Source organism: Cornus florida, unplaced genomic scaffold (assembly GCF_030987335.1).
Source record: "Cornus florida cultivar Cherokee Brave unplaced genomic scaffold, ASM3098733v1 CherokeeBrave_3.0.0_Hap2_Chr03, whole genome shotgun sequence".
NCBI lineage: Eukaryota > Viridiplantae > Streptophyta > Magnoliopsida > Cornales > Cornaceae > Cornus > Cornus florida.
Genome location: NW_026775573.1, coordinates 51,205,651 through 51,223,461, shown reverse-complemented (window position 1 = coordinate 51,223,461; position 17,811 = coordinate 51,205,651). Strand labels below are relative to the sequence as shown.

Sequence of the window (17,811 nt, the reverse complement as noted above, 5' to 3'; positions counted from 1 at the left end):
AGCCACACACTCAACCCACACAAACTCACCCAAAATAAAACCCATAAACAAATATTCATATATATATATATATATATATATATATATATATAACAGACATCATAATGCAGAATAAGTATTAAGCAAGATGCCTTACACCATCCCATAATTAAAATAGCATTTGACAATGCAGTTGTAAGTAGGGAAGAGAAATTCCCACGTCCGCGGGGTCCGTCCCTTTTGAAACAATTTTGGGGAATTGAATATATAAATGAGGACGTGAATGGAGATTGTTTTGAAAAAATTCAACGAGTTTTGGAACAGTTATACGATTGAAAAATTAAACGAAAACGAGAATGTAGAACCCAATATCATCTGGAGATTTGAATTCTCAAATTCCCAATATAATACTTACTACATCCAAGCATGAAGTTGGAGAACATGCATTCCTTCTTATAGTCCCACCACACAAGACTAGCAAAGTTCATTTTGAAGTGAATGAGAGATGACCTGATCTCAAGTGTTGTTTTGGGATTGACGTGCTAAAATCCCTTTAAAGCGTTTTTTCTTTTTGGTATGAAAATGTCTTTCAAGTTGCTGAAATATATTGCTGCCGACCCGACTCACCCGACTTGCAAACTACCTCGCATGTAAAAAAAGTGTGCGCGATTGTCAGTATACCCAAAAAAAACAACACTCTTTCGGACCTGGGCCACATGGGGGGCACATCTTGGGCATTTTTTAAATATGAAACCGTCCGTGCTATTGCTATTTCGATTGTTAACAGTGCCAACAGGGACGGAGTGGGGAGCGATAATGCAACTTTTTAACAATTTCAAGGGTTGGTAGTGTAATTTTGTAGGTATATATATCCAAATAATAATAATAATAACAAGATATATTACTAAAAAAAAAATCAGTGGGTCCACGAACTAAAAAAATATATTATTTGCTTGTGTGCTTGCCTTCTTAGGAAAAATATAATCAGAAAATAATTTATTTTATATATTATTTTTTAGTTCATGGACACCTATTAGGCAAGTCAAAAACAATTAAAATTTTAATCCATGGATGCAATCAGCCAACAGGAGTACCAACTCCCAGCATGTTTGGCATTTTTGTTACTTATAACAAATACCTTTTTCTCTCAGAAAGATCAAATAGTATTTGGTAATACACAATAAATAAATAAATTATTTTATTTTATTTCATAAACGCCTATCACTTCAACTATGCCAAACTCCCTATGGTATTTTCTTTGACAACTATAAACGATTTCCATCAAAGCCTCATCCTTGTAGTTAGAACAAGAACGAACCTTTGGATCCCTGACCTAATACAACAATGCACCACGAATACTAATTACAATAATTCGACAACTAACGGGAAAAAAAAAATTCCAACAAAAAACCGCTTTGACACCTACGAAAGGTAGATTTCTAGATCTTGCATCTACTTAAATCGTTCCGACATCAGAGACACCGAAACCATAATTCTCCATCTCAAGGGAGCCATAATCTGAAAGATTGGATATGCCCAATTAAATCAATAGAAAGGATTCACTTATATCCATCACCATTACCAGGAAAAAAATGATCGAAGATTAATATTCAAACCAAATCAATCTCGCTAGAGTAGCAAAGGCTATGTCTTTAACAAAAACGCGCAGAAAGTAATAACTCAAACAAAATAGCAGTCAAAATTACCAATTTATAGATATCTATAAGCAACGTAACAAGACGCCTAGGTGTTGGTTGCTCTAGTGTATATCTGCTGGCTTGCATGAACAGATACCATCCTGATCAAACCTCTAGCCATCAATTCTCTTATTGCTTTCCTTGCAAGTGATCCATTGACCTGAGAAATTTATTCAAAAATGAAAGTATTAAGTTTTGGATTAATAAAGAGAAGAAATTCTAATCCACACCAAAAATTAACGATAATACGAGGACAATAAGCAAGTCAACCAAAACATATTAATGAAGATGCCAAATCTAATATTTCAAATGGCTATAGCCAAACAAACATCAATTAGCAGTAAAAGCTTAGGCAATATCGACAAATGGCTGTTCCTGTAACGAACCAAGGAGCTAGGCCCTGCACTTTGATAAAGATGCTTACTGTACTATGATCAAACATAACCGAGTCATACAAAACATGAAAGTGTTGGTCCTTCAATCAGATTAGAAGAATGACCAGGACACAAACCCAACTTTGTCATTATTTGCCACATAAAACATGTATTTTGAAATCATTGCTAAACCAATGACAATCAAGTTAACTAAACAAAACTCAGGCATAAGGTGTGACCAAAAATTTTTCCATCAGCAACACTAGATCATCGGAATCAATGTATATTCTAAATATAAATCTAGGTACAAACACATGATGGACAATATTTTTTTGAATAAAGGATTGGTGGTAAAAAAACCAATCTTTCTTTTTTTTGGAAGTTAAAGCAATTACGCACACACTCTGCCTCCACCGAGATTCGAACCCCCGACCTCCCCTTTGAGGAGGAAGGGGTGATACCGCTGGGCCAATTGGTACCAAAACCAATGTTACTAATAAATAAATAACCAGTACCACTGCAAGTGGTATACACATGAAGTGTCAATTATAATAGAAATCTAATTTAATTCCTGGATATAAAGCAGTGACATTCCATAGTTATCCACAGGAAATGTCAAATGTATTGGATAGTAGTTTGCCCAGAGGGATTGAGTAGCATCTTCTAAATTCTAAATCGTCTCGTCTATGTCCCTTTCAGCACGTTTGGTCTTACTTTACCTTGAAAATCAAAGCATACAACTAAAATTACATTGATTAAATTATTTTATTTTATTTTATTCTTTTTCACTATTAACAATTTGCAGCTATAACACTAAGAACTTTGGCACACACTTGCAGCACTATTAATGCACAAGCCAAAGTACCTAACACATATCTCTTAGTTGTCAACTTCAAAAACAAACCTTGGGGATTGCCTCGGCCAACTGTCAAGCATTTAAGATGCCACCACACAATTTTACCCTCAAGTAGATTATATATTTTGACGTGTTAGAATTAATAGTCCAAGTGTAAGAAATCATTATCCCAATTCTTATGCAAGGACCTAGTTCACTGATGAGGCGATAGAAGCATCTTCACAGACAGACAAACAGACACAACTCAACCAAAAAAAAAAAAAGGCATTATCTCCATCCACCCGAAATTTACTACATGTCAAAAATAAATAAATAATAAATAAATTAAATTCAATAATTGTTTAAAGAACTGAGTATAGTAAAAGCTCCCTCATCCCCACCCAAAGCTCTTAAATACTTTCCTACTCTATTTGCCTCTCTTTGACACTCTACAACCTCTATAGAAATCAACTCTATAAGGTCAGAGCTAGAACACAATATTCTTATTGAATAGAAGCCCAGCTCCCAACCAAGATAAATCTAAATATTAATAACAGCTACTTAAACATGTTCAAAATCAGTTAGCCGGAACATGGCAACTTGGTTGCTGAAGCGTGTTCAATAAAAATGTATTTTTTCCCCAAATTACCTAGGTGGAGCAGTAAGATCCATTTGATATGCCTAGAATGACTTGCCCATCAGACAAAGAGATAGAAAAGAAACTGGGGGGAAAAGAGAGAGAGAGAGAGAGAGAGAGGAAGAAATCTTATGCCCTGCCTACACATAGAAAAACATATTACTTAAATCGTAACCTTCATTTATTTATTTAAATTATTTATGACTAAACCATATATTCTAGAACCAATTTTCTCGCCAACATTAACCACCAATATAACATATAAATGCCCCTAATTATCTAAACTGTAACTCTACTTAAATCTAGGGTATTTTGCAGTCCATCCCAAATGTCATGGAAAACATAATCACAAGACCAAGAGTCTCGATTTTATATGAGTGTAGTCCCAGAAGTGTCGAGGGGGATGAGTCACCTTCGGAGGTAACCTGTCCTTTATAATTCGAGATTCCATGAAGAAGTTTTTTAGGGGTAGAGTCATTACTGCGTGACTCATTGACATCATATTCCCTTTGGCAGTAGTGTTGTTTAGTGTGACATTAGGAAGGGCAATGACTGAATGAGCCCGAGGCAGTCATTTCTGGAAGGTACAGGTCTAGAATTCCCCTGAGTGAGTGATTGTGAGGCCACAACCATGTTATTATCTAGTAAATGAGTGTGTGATATGCTGAAGTTTGGTTAAAGAGTCCAAGTTCGAGATATAGTTCACTCTAGACCTTCAAATGGAGACTATTAATACTAAGTGTAGGTTCAAACCCAAAAGGTACCAACACCGATTACATGGTATAAAGTTGCCCTAAATTGAGAAAGGAAATGTGTGGCCTGGGGATATGGAGAGGCACCCAAATGCATTGTCCTAAAACTGCTATTTCCTCTATAGCGGCTCCAAAATAAAAACCAATTGTTCACATACATGAATCCTCTATGAGCAGATTCACAAAAAGCTTAGTATCTAGTTTGGATCAGTTGTCCAAAATAGTTATAAAGGCAAAAAGAATACTAAGATGCACTTTCTATTTTACTCAATTATGACCACGGACTATTGGACTATTATAATGTTTATAGACTTGCTTCGAGCGGCAAGAAACTGATAATGGGAGATTTTTGGTACTTAATGTTAATAAAAAGGGTAAATCACTACCGCCTGGTCCCACCTCCCTTGACGTTTGGGTAAATAACCCTCGGAAGCTTTCTTTTTCAAAATCACTACGACACCCCTTGTTAGAGTCTGTCACATTAACTGACACTAAAAGTAAAATTAAATTACTTTTTAACCTCAAATTATAAGACTAGTAAAAAATAAAATAAAATAAAACAACATTTTTTTATAAGTAAAATAAAGCAACATATAACACAAAAAGACTATTATGTCAATTTTTTTTCATTTTTATATCTCCCTAAACACCACCCACCTTTCTTCACTCTCTACGATATTATCACTATAACTTTCATTTGATTGCAAATTAATTTGTATCACCTTCTATTTCCTCTCTCAGTAGACATGGAACCCTAGCTTTAACTTTCTCTGTGACCATATACACTTGTACACCAACTCTTCTTCTTTGACTAGCTCTAAATTCTCTTGGGTCTTCTTTGCACACGTGTTTGCCTCTAGACTCAAATCAACATGTGACAAACAAAATTGAGTTTGTAACCAATTCTAAAGTCATCCAAACCAGCTGTGTGGCCATTTCAAGAGGTTTGATGAGATGTGTAATATGCTTCCATATTAAAGAATAACTACCAAAATATTTCATGCCTCCTGTTTTAAAACATAAAAGTAGTCCTGATTTTCTCTTTCTAAAGCATATACACGAACACACCAACCTCTAAACATATAAAGATCCACAAAACAAAACAAGGACAAAGCATAAACAAGGAAACCCAAATAAAAACCCGCCATCTTTGCTTTGATAATAATTGACCGATATACTTTGTGAAGACTTTTAGAGAGAGCAAGGCGGAATACAGAAGAAAATAGGTAGCTAGAGTGTAAGTCGAGAGAGATGAATAGGTGGTGGTGGCATTGGTTGGAATAGAGTGGTGAGAAGAGCCTTGTGGCTGTGGGGTGGGGGAAGGGGGCTTAGTTGATTTGTGATATATGTGTAGTATACCAATAAGCATATAATTTGTAGTGCAAATATTAATTGTGAATAAAAAGGGAAATTATGGCATTTAAGGAGACTTCATTTAATGGACTTAATACTTTGATGTGGGGCTATTCGTATTTTCGTCAAACCTCAAGGGAGGTTAATCACAAATTTTTTAAAAGTTTCATTTACGATTTATTTAACCAACCCTCAGAAGAGATTCAAGGTAAATCAGCATAAACAGAAATATAATGAGAGATATTTGGTACTTAACAATAATAAAAGCAACAGACAAGAAAATAAAAATAACCAGAGATATTGGTACTTCAGTTAATAAAAATCATCACAAAAACAAAGAAATCTGGAAATTAACATTAATAAAAATTAGCAAAAAATTGGGTCACCTAATGAATAGGTTAGCAATCCTTACCTATACATCAGTGCATAACAGCATAGAATCCCTATTAAACAAATCAACTTCTAACCAAAATAACATAAAGGATTAATGTTTCCCCAAAACCCAAATTTTCAAATGTCAAGCTCAAATTCCCATCCAAACATGCTCTGTATAATACTACAAGTGGGATACAAACAGAGGAAATCAGCCATACAAAGCTAAACACGAAAACGGGTATCCACAGATCCATAATTTGCGCCCATATATGGATGTCATGGACTCTGAATTAATTTGGATTTGGTTACAGCAAAAAATAATAATATAAAAAAAAATAAAATAAAAAAAAACACACACACACACAAGCTAGAGTAAAATGATAAATGATGAGAGAGAAGAATTGATACCCTTAGGCGATCGGAGAGAATGGAAGGAGTGATGAGCTTGTACTTGGGAGCTTCAGAGAGGAGCTTGTCGTAGGTACCCTTGTCAAACAACACCATGTTGTTCACCTTCTCCTTCTGCTTTCCCTTGCTCCACTTCTGTATATTCCACAAAATCATCATCACACCACAGCATCAATCACAATTCATTCATAATACATTATATATATACACACACATAAATTCATACATAAATACATACAAACATATATATATATGAAAGAAAATTTTGACCTTCTTCTTTTGTTTTCCACCGCCAGATTTGGCTGGCTTGGAAGACGGAGGAGGAGCTTTTTCCTTCTTTGGAGCCTGCCAAAAACAGATTAAACATTCAGATAGAAGATGATGAGAGAGAGAGAGTGGGTGTTCTGGAGAGAGTAACTAACGCCACAAGAGAGGGGAGGAGACGCATACCATCGGATTGAATGAAAGAAAGAAACAGAGAGCGGCGGAGGATTGAACAGCGAGAGGTAGCAAAGACTAAAGAGAGAGAGTGAGACGGAGGGGTTTCTAACACTAGGAGGAGATTAAAATGGCACCAAGATAATGACGTCGTTTAGGTGTCGTTTGATCTGGGACGAAAACGATGACGTTTTAACTACTTTTAGACTACTAGTTACAAATGCACTTTCACGTCGTCGTTTGGGTGGTGTTTGATTTGTGGGGTATAGGTCGAAAAAAGCACCGAGACCTGGTAGATGGTGACATAAAAAAAATTGTAATTGATAAATTTCGGTGGTGACAAGTGTTGGGGGATCACCTGACCCATTTACCCAAAAGCTCGAACTGTTAGGTAAGGTTGCATACCCACCCATTTATACCCATGTCATTTCCCATCCGGATCCGATGTGGGACAAGTTTCCCCTTGTAACATTCTCCCCCATCCGAACTCGCAACGCCCTCGTTGCGGTTGGGCCACCCTGCCTACCCGGGGTGGCACACCCGGATGCCTTCCGGGCCGGGCGCTTGGCGTGGCACCGGATCAAGGACTGGGTCTGGCTCTGATACCAACTGTAACGGGTGGGCGCTTGCCCATTTACCCAAAAGCTCGAACTGTTAGGTAAGGCTGCATACCCACCCATTTATACCCATGTCACTTCCCATCCGGATCCGATGTGGGACAAGTTTCCCCTTGTAACAATAATCGTCTAGCATAATCAAGATACGCAAATCATTACTTGGCCAATGAAGGACTGCCATGACTCACAACCACAAATTGCATCAGGATGACAAATTGTGATCGACAAATTTCGGTGTTATAATAAGTTAGAATACATAGCTACCACGACTCGCGATCACATGGATAATCGTCTTAGCATAATTTTTTTTTTTTTTTTTTAAGTTGGTACTTACATACATTTGTTTCTTCTAAGATTTGAACCCCTGACCTCCCTTAAAGAAGTAAGAGGCTGATATCGCTAAGTCACTGGTCCGTTGATCTCAACATAATCAAGTTACGCGAATCAAGAGAATGAGTGATCGAAGCTTGATTATTAGCAAGGGACGACGATATGGACGAAAATAGGGGAGGACGTTACAAAATTCATATATAAATAGATGAACCACAAAGGCATAGATGAGAGGGTGAGATCGAGGAAGGAGAAAAATCTGTTTTGTCAGTTATTCTTTTATTGTTAACATATTCCGAAATGAGAACAACATATTAAAAAGTAAGTGTGTAATGACACACATATTATTCATCTTTGGTAAGATTTTAGGGGTAGGCATTTAGGTAAATATTTTCAAAAATATTTCTTATAAAGTTGGATTGCCTGTGCTTTTTCACAACTGGTCCACCTTCACCTTGACTGTTGTACATTTCTTTTTATGACGGCTGTGATTTTTTGACTCATGTTTGAAAGTTTTTCGATGTAAAATTTTGGAGGATGTTTGGTTTGCCATTAAAAAAAAATAGAATATTACTTTATTTTTTTTTTTTTTGGTTGCATGATTGTTTTATTTTACATTGATAAATACATATTAGTCAGTCAAGCAAATTAAAACAACATAGATTATTTTGTTTTTGTTTATTAATCTTATTGTCAGAATACCAGAATAAGTTTTAATACTCTCTCAGTTCCATATTAGTTATCCATTTTAGGGAGTAGAACTTTTATAGGACATGCAATTATTACATTGTTCCCTTTTAAAATTATTAAGTTGACCTTTTAAATTTAAATATATATATCTATATATATATATATATATATATATATATATATATATATATATATATTACTAATTGGGGGGATTTTTGAAAAATTAAAAGGGTAATTATGGAAGGACAACTCTTATTTTATTTTGACCAACTAATTTGGGACATCTCTAAAAGAAAAGATGAACTACAAATGCGGGAAAGAGGGAGTAGAATTTAAAAGTTATACAAGTATTCACCCCTTTTCTAAGTTTAGATCAATGAACTTTGCACGACTTTGTTCAAAGCCTCTAGGCATGTAAATTTTTTAAATTTTTTTGGGAAAACTACACATAAATATAATTAGGAAACCTGAATAACAAATTGGTCTATTTTAGAAGTTTGTTTTTCACTTTGGTTTAACTAAAAATAACAATTACATATGCATCGAGAATCATTATTTAGGTCCAAAATGTTTTTTAAGCTCGATCTTATTTCAAAATGTAAATTTATCCTTTATTAAATCAAATAATTCTTTCACTCAAGAAATTCAGAAAGAATAATTCCTTCACCAAATTATCCAAAACTCTGTGTTGCCTATGAACATAGAAGAGGTCAAAAAGATCATCAACCTATCCATTAGCACTACCATGTTGTCAAGCTTGCTGACCATAAGAGTAAGCCAAGCCTCTGCGACCAATGGATTCGAACTCCCAGCAAACAGATCAATCTCCAAAGCCTCATTGACTACAACCGGTGTCGATGCTAGAATTCGTATCCCTGCAACCTCCCTTCGAAGCAACTCCTGAAGAGATGCAGCAATCCCTTAAGTCACTCCCCACATAATCTGATCCTTATCCACCTGAGCAAGTGGTGGATCAGTGCCCATATTCTGCTCTCTGACCCTAGCTCTCCTAGGGTTGCATATGCCCCAGATGAGCTCGGTATCATCAACTTGCTTATCCTCAATGTGACACAAAAACTCTCCACGTGTCATAACCATGATGTTATAAGCGCGAAGAACTAAACTAGCATAGATGTAAGTCTCGAATCAATCATTTGAGCTCAAAACCGTATGCTACTCACTCAATGAAAGCATGAAACGTTATCCATGATAATGCAAATTAGCATACATGTCATGCTAAAATAAATGGGAAATGCTTTTAAACACTTAGTCACATAAGCACATAAAAATTTAAGCATGTTAAGACATTTCAACAAAAAGCATGAAATAAATTCAAAACCCGTCATCCTTAGGTTCTCAAACCCAGACGCTCTGATTCCACATTGTGGCACCCCAAATCTCATAATTCAGTTCATCAACTAAAGTGATACGAAACCCCGTCCCAAAACGATAAAGAAATGCGAAAGCTAAGGTCAAAAGGGGTCAAATGATCCATCCAGGTACCAAATGACATCCAATGGTCAAATACAAAGTACTATCATGACAATGGTCCGCCCAAATAAGGTCAAAATGAAGCACAAGGCAAAAGGAGAGAGAAAATGAGGTTCCATGTAGAACCAGTCGGTTGGGTTCCAACCCAGTCGACTGGCCCAGATTGGGACCAACTTGCAAGAAAAGTGAACCAACTCAGTCGGCTGGGTTACGAATCCAATCGTTTGAATTAAAGACTCAATCGATTGGCCTAGAGTGGAAGTGACCTATAGAAAGGGGAAGCCAATGCAGTCAACTATTGAATTGGAAATTCAATTGGCTGAGTTATAGACTCTGTTGACTCAATTGTCCTAGGAGTGGAAAAAAATGGTCTTTAGTCTGCAATATGACTTTTGTCCTATTTTAACCTCCAACATGCGTTCTAAGTGATCTAAAACTGATCATTTTAAAATGTAGTACAAGGCCTATAAGTATAGATACCAAGATGGAAGTGTGTGTAGCATGCTCAAGAGTGCAATTTAATAAAGAAAAGACTTTTAAAACATAAGACTCCATGGCCTCATTACATAGGTTTCAAAGTTATACAAAAGAGAAAAGAGGAAAAGGAATAGGAAGTGACTTGAGAATTCCAAAAGATGGTGGGAGTTCTGTAACGCCCCGAATCTCGTGACCCGGTACATTAGCCTAGAAGACTAAAACTCGACCCGATATCTATTTTTTCTTCCTGAATGGGATGATTTTATAAAGAAAAGGATAAAAGTTAAAGTACAAATACAATAGAGAGGCATACCCCTCTTTACAGAAAAGGAAATGGAATGAAACCATTTCAAAAACCAACTGAAATACTATAAAAGCTTACACCACATTAAAAATAGTAAGTATATCAGCAAGCCTAAGAGAAAAAAAGCTTAAAACTTCCCAGACAATCTCATTTGCAGCGGCAACAACATAAACTTTAATATTCCTATGCAAAACAGAATTCCGTTCCTTCCATATCTTCCACACAAACACCACAAACAGCCCTTCGAAAAGCTTGGACCTAATACCATTACCCTGAGTAACTTCAATCATCCAATCCACAAACAAACCAAGCTCTTCAAATCTCCTATCAGTAATATTGAACCGAAGAACAACCTGTTGCTACACTTGAATAGCATACTCACAAGAACAAAATAAATGATTATTTGAATCTTCAGCCTTAAAACAATTATGGCAAACTGCAGGCCCCTGAAATCCCCTTCTCTGCAAATTAACAAAGGACAAATTTTTATTATGCATTATAATTGTGAAAACCACAGCAACCCTTGGTCTACAATGAGTCCAAGATAACCCCTTCCAGCTGACCTATTGCCCTCTAGCTCTGCAAACTTTCCAAGCATTTTTCAAATTGAATTCACCATGAATCCAACTAATTTCATCATTACCATCCTTCAGATTAATATTACTAATAAACTCTACAGCTATCTGTGGGAAGAAAGGAGGGAAAACCCACCCACCAGCAGTAATAAGAAAGGCTGCTTGAGCTTTAGGATCGAAGTTCCTAAACAAGTTAATTCTAAATCTCTGAACCAAGGAAAGACCTGCACACCAAGGATCAAACAACATGTTAAAAGAACCACCATTTCCAATCTTGAACACCACGTTTTCATGAAGAAAATCTCTTGTGTCTAGGATGTGCTTCCAAATACTTGAATCATGAGGTTTAGGTAAGACCCTCCAGAAATTATGCAACGGTAAGTATCTAGCATGCATCCATTTCACCCAAAGAGACTCCTTATTCCGCAGCAAATCCCAGCAAATAGAAACCTTGGCTGCAAAATCAATATCAGAAATTCTTCGAATGTTGAACCCACCTTCTGCATAAGGTAATGTAACTTGGCTCCATTTGAGTTGAGACATCTTCCTAGCATCCAACTTTCCACTCCACAGAAAATGTTTAAATTTTTTCTCTAAGGCAGTAATACAACCCCATAGAACTTTAAACCCAAAAACCCAATGATACAAGAAGGAATACAGCACTGATCTAATAAGTTCCACTCTACCTGCAAGAGATAAATTCAAAGTATTCCAATGATCCAACCTTGCATTAACTTTATCAAATAAACCCTTACAGTCCACACTTCTCAGAGCCCTGTTTACCAAAGTAATTCCAAGATACTTTAGAGGAAAAGATTCAGTTTTCATTTGCAAAAGCCGAGCAAGCCTTCTCTTCCCTCTAACAGCCTTTGAAAAAATTACTGAGCTCTTGTCCTTGTTCATAGCAAGACCAGAAACTTCATAAAACCTGTTAAACACCTCATCAATGTTCTTAACAGTGGCAATATCCGCTTTTACAATAATGAAGAGGTCATCTGCATAGAAAGCATGAGAGACCAAAAGGCCAGACTTTTGAACCACATTACACAGCTTAATCTGACCTCCCAAAATTTTTTCATGCATGAGATTAGAGAAATAATGTGTAATAAGAGTGAACAGAATAGGGGATAGAGGGCAGCCCTGCCGAATCCCCCTCCCAGCAAAAAAATAGCCTGTAGGAACACCATTGCATAGGACAGAAAACGTAAAGGAAGTAACACACTTCATTATCCATTGAATCCATTTTGCACTGAAACCATAAACCTGAAGAATATTACGAATAAATTCCCAAGTAACAGAGTCATAGGCTTTCCTCAGATCTACCTTTAAAGCCATAGCAGGACCTGTTGTCTTTAAACCACAATTCTTAATCACATCAGTCACCAACAAGATGTTATCATGAATTCTTCTACCCTTGATAAACGCAGACTGCTCCAGCCCAACAATATTAGGAAGAACAACACTTAGCCTATTTGCCAAAATTTTAGAAATAATTTTGTAACTAAGGTTGCATAACGCAATTAGCCTGTAATTCTCTAATTTATCACCTTGATTCAGCTTTGGGATCAATGCAAGGAAAAATAAAGGAATAGGTCACTAGAGGTAAACACCACCTCTAGGACAACAAAATAGCCCCATAAGAAGTCACAAGGCTCAATTAACTCGAAGGCTAGGAATAAATAGGGTCAAAATAGACATAACGTAGGACTAGGGGTAAAATGGTCATTTCACGGTAAAACTAAATGATGATGTGTGTACCATTGGATTGCCAACAAAAAATCAATAAAATTAATCTCAAGAACGACCTAATTTGGACTTAAAACGAAGAAGTTATGACTTTTACAATACCAAGTTAAAAAAAAAAAAAAAAAAAAAAAAAATGGCCAAGTGAGGAAGCTGCTACCGGTAGCAAGACTGTGCTACCAGTAGCCCATGGGACACCCACATGTGTGCCCAGTGCGTACTCGCTAGCACGCCATGACAAGTTGCTACCGGTAGCCAGCTTTCAAACTTGCTAGTGAATAGTGTTTTGGCCAAAATGCTAAAAATTCAATTTTTTTACTTTGCTCCCCTTTACTCAACAATGAACCCAAAGGCCTTTAAGGTCAAATCCAAATAAAATAAAGCATAGAATGATATGAAAACAGCCTAAATTTCAAAAATACCTCAATTAGACATTAAAACACAAAGAGATTCGTTAAACATACACAAAGAAGAAGTGGCCCTTGGCCTCAATTACATTGTTTTGAAATCATATAACTATACATCCTCAAAAGTAAGACATAGGTTTACGTTTCCAAGAAAGTAAAATACATCATTGTGTGTGCAACTCCAAATTATACATGATAGTTAATATACATCAAGAATACATCCAAAAGAGAAATAAAGACAAAAATCCACAAGTGAGTCCTAAAATGAGTCTTCAACTCAAGAGTGATCTAAGCTACGCCGTTTCTGAAAAACGTTTGTATAATAGGGATGAGCACCGCCTCGTGGATTACACTAATAATATATGTCCTTCGGAATCCCCAAGGACATGCAAGAATGTTCGGCATCCCAAGGATGAAAGATCATACAACCTAAAGCCTAAGCTTCATGAAATGAAAAAGGATCGTACATCCTAACTCTAATTTCCGTAGCATGATAGTCCAACTCAACAAAAGCAGAGCATATAACTAAGTAGTGTAATCAATTTAGTAAGTCGACAAGTAAGGATCATAAAGAAAGTAAACCATATAGAGCACTTTACAACAAAACAACTACCACGAAACTAGAAAGATAAAAAAAGTCCACATAACTCCTAGAATTATGAATTCAACAACACATAAACTCCACCATGACACAACTTACACATGAATGACATGATGCAAAATGATAATGTTATGCTAGAATCACCGAAATCACATTCCGCACATGTAATAATGATGTGCTAGAATCATCGGAATATCAGTTCGCACCCGCAATAATATGTGCTAGAATCTCCGGAATAACATTCCGCACCCCATTGGCCAATGTTAGTAGAGATTTTCAACCCTTGGGCACCGGGCCCTCTTTTTCAAAGTTAGAATAGCGTCTATCCTCCAATTTATGTATAACGTTTCCGATTTTCAGCATTTTTCATTTTTCCGGAGATTCTGTCGCCGCAAGGGCATTTTCGTCTTTTCATGTCTTGCGTGCGGGGATTGTAGTAGAGCCCAATTGCATTTGTACATTTTAATTTATGTGGGTTAAGTGGTATTTGTAAGTGGTGCATTTTTATCAGTGTGATGTAGAAATTGGTGTAAAAGAAAAAGAGGAAATAAAAAGAATTGGTGGGACCCACCACTAAGGCTTAAATGGTCTAGAGACCATTCTTTTTCCCCTCATTTTTTCTCTCTCCCCGCTAGTTTCTTCCCTCTCTCATTTTTCTTCCATTTTTCTTTTCTTTTTAGAAGAAACCTTTGAAGCTTGATTTCTCCTCCATTTCTTAGTGGATTTAAGTGTCGTTTGAGGCAAAACGAAGCTCACAACGAACTCTACGCGTTCATACCAACAATTTTAGATTTGGAGCTTCCTAGCATTTTCGAAATTCTTGGCCCATTTTAAAGGATTTGCTCAAAATCAAGGTAGGGGCTCTTAATCCACAATTTTCTTACTCCTATGTGAATTACATCTTCTAAATTATTGCAAGACATGCTTATTTGTACTAGTTGTAGTTTAAAAGTAGTTAGAACATGTGTATGTGGGTATGTGAGAGCTTGTAATTAATGTTTTATGTGGAAAATTTGCCTATGTGATGATTTATATATGTTCGTTATGCTAGAGGTATTGTTGTATAAGAGTATGTTGAAATTTCTTGAAAAATTCTTGTGAAATTATGCATTGCTTACTTGAATTGAGTTGGTTGTGTAATGATGAGTATATTGGCATGACATAAATGCATCTATACATTTACATTGGGCAAGAAATGGGAAGAATTGATTTTGAAATGAAAATGGGGAGTTTTAGGAAACTATATTGATGAAAATGTTTTGATAAAACCCGGTCGCTGCGGAGTCACCAACGGGCCGGTAGGTTAATGTACCCTAGAGGGAATTAGGGAAATTGCCCTAGCGTGGTTGAGCTATCTGGGCCCCAAAATGACGCTGCGGAGTCACCAAAGGTCAGGGACAGTAGCCAATCCTTCTCTCGGCGCTGCGGAGTCACCAAAGGGAATTACATTAACAATTTGGAAAGTGATGGATGAACGGTTTTGAAAATGGGGAGTGACAATGACATGCATTACATTCCATTGCATTATATTGTTAATGTTAAGTTCGGATATGATGTTGTATTTTCCCGACTTTGTATGACCCCGATTCCTATCGCTCTATTCTTTGCTTGGATTCACGGGGACACAAGAGACGTGTCTTAAGTGTCACCTACTGAGCATATTGCTCACCCCATCATATTCTACATTTTTCAGATCATGGAAAAGAAGTAGCCGACGGTAATCCAACTTAGCCTTAGCTTGGAGTAGAGAAATGCCATTTTTCATATCTTTTGTAAATGAACCTAATTTTGTAAAATACTAACTCAAGGTGTATTATTTTGCAATGTGTGATGTATTGAGGTTCATTGTGTATATGGTTATTTGAGAGAATGTAATTAAGTTTTACTCACTCAAAATCAGTTGGTATATTTTAAGTAATGTGTGGTAAATTACGTTAACAACGTGGTTGTTATTATTGCAATTTAGTGTTGAAATGTATTTAAAATTACACGTAAGTGTAGTGGCGTGGGTGGTTGAATTACCAATGTTGGTGTATTTGGATTATCACTGGACAGTGGGAAAAGAAGTGAGAGTTTCCCAGAACCGGTCGACGTGTGGCTTCCTATACGTCGACCGATATCTTCTCAGTGTGAGTCATTGTGGCTCACGTTGCAAACCAAACCAATCGCGTATGGCTTCCCATACATCGACCGGTATGCATTGTAACACACGTTCCAAACTATCTCGGCAATAGGTTTTCCACTGTTCATAGCCCAAACCAGTCAACGTGTATTGTATATACGTCAACCGGTTTCTGTCTCATATGTAATTTCTATTTTAAATTCTTAAATTACACTTTGACACCCCAGTGAGGTTACACGTAATTATTTTATGACCCACTAAAATGCAATAATTATATTTTCACCATCGAAAGGACTATATTACTCCGAACCTCACTTTATTTGCTATGTGATTCACGTAAATGACTATTACGTCCTTTGAGTCTTAATTTATTGGAATATGGCAAATTACCATCTTGCCCTTTTCGGACCTTGATATGTAAATTTAACGTGAAATGACCGTATTACCCTCGGACGTTTTTGGGTCGGGTAAGGACCCGTTTAATGATCCGGATCCAAGAGGAGCTGGGTCGTTACATTATGTCATGCATATATTACAAACACAACCTCCAAATCCTTAAACTAAATGAGGACCACTATATACCCATGGCCAAAGTGACACTCACACAGTGATTCACACATAAAGAATAATAGCTTAACAAATCACAATGCTAAAACAAAGTCTAGACTACTCAATAGCCATTCAATCAAGTCCTTATAATGTATACCAACACATATACATACAATTATCAACAATATCTCTATTTCAACCTATATTATGCTTAGACAAATATAAGACAACTAAATACTCAATTTCCTCCCATTTCTATCATGTTTGACAATTACTAAAATCCAATACAAACACAAGAGATATAAGGATGACATTACAAGTACTTAATATGATATAAAATACACATATAGTCAAATTAAGCATGGCTCACATATACAAATTGCAATTAATCATGCTTCACATAACTCCACATCCATAAGACCCAAAGGAATGTAAATTATGAGTATAAGACACCCCTACCTCAATTTGAGGTGAAAATCTCAAATGAAGCCAAAATGAAACCGCTCCAAAAGTAATGCAACTCCGGGGTTATGTCGAGGACAACGAGGAGAACAACTAATCCTCTTGCGGCACCTTTCAAATCCAAACCTGAACTCACTCCAAAATCTCAAGAACTATCCAAATGAAAATCTAATCGATGGAAAGATGGTCGTTAACAAGGCCAACACAAAACCCTTCAATTGCAAAGGATAAATCAAAGGTCTAAACCACCCCACACTAAAAGGTGTCCGAAAATGAAAATAGGGACAAAGGTTTTGAAGCCCTTAGTGTCCCCAACCTTTCTCCCTCCTATGGAAAGTCAAAAAGGTGAGTGGAAGGCATGGCAAAGCAAGCTCCAAGTTTGGTTATAAATGGAAGAGGGTTATAGAGAAGAAGAAGATGAAGATTAGGAAAAAAAAGTAACCAAGGTAAGATGATATAATCAAACACACACTCTAGCACAACCTCTCTCTCACACACACACACATCTCCACCCTTCACTTGTCACTATCCTAGCCCCTCACATGTAATCAATCTCTTTCCAACACATGGCCAAATCAAAACATCACACGTCTCC

At 36.5% G+C, this 17,811-nt stretch overlaps 1 protein-coding gene across 1 annotated transcript; it reads right to left on the bottom strand.

Moving 5' to 3' along the window:
- Nucleotides 1–1,519: 1,519 nt before the first annotated feature.
- Nucleotides 1,520–6,997, bottom strand: LOC132300504 (small ribosomal subunit protein eS25-like). Its single transcript, XM_059797611.1, has 4 exons — nt 6,861–6,997; nt 6,681–6,755; nt 6,411–6,545; nt 1,520–1,836 (listed from the first exon to the last, which is right to left on the bottom strand). The coding sequence occupies exons 1-4, from the start codon at nt 6,861–6,863 to the stop codon at nt 1,723–1,725; spliced, it is 327 nt and encodes a 108-aa protein (XP_059653594.1). The 5' UTR covers nt 6,864–6,997; the 3' UTR covers nt 1,520–1,722.
- Nucleotides 6,998–17,811: the final 10,814 nt, after the last annotated feature.

Coding starts and splice junctions, on each gene's coding strand:
- LOC132300504 (XM_059797611.1), bottom strand. Junction 6,546..6,680: donor GTGGAAAACAAAAGAAGAAG/GTCAAAATTTTC, acceptor TGGAATATACAG/AAGTGGAGCAAGGGAAAGCA. Junction 1,837..6,410: donor TTCTCTCCGATCGCCTAAGG/GTATCAATTCTT, acceptor TAAATTTCTCAG/GTCAATGGATCACTTGCAAG.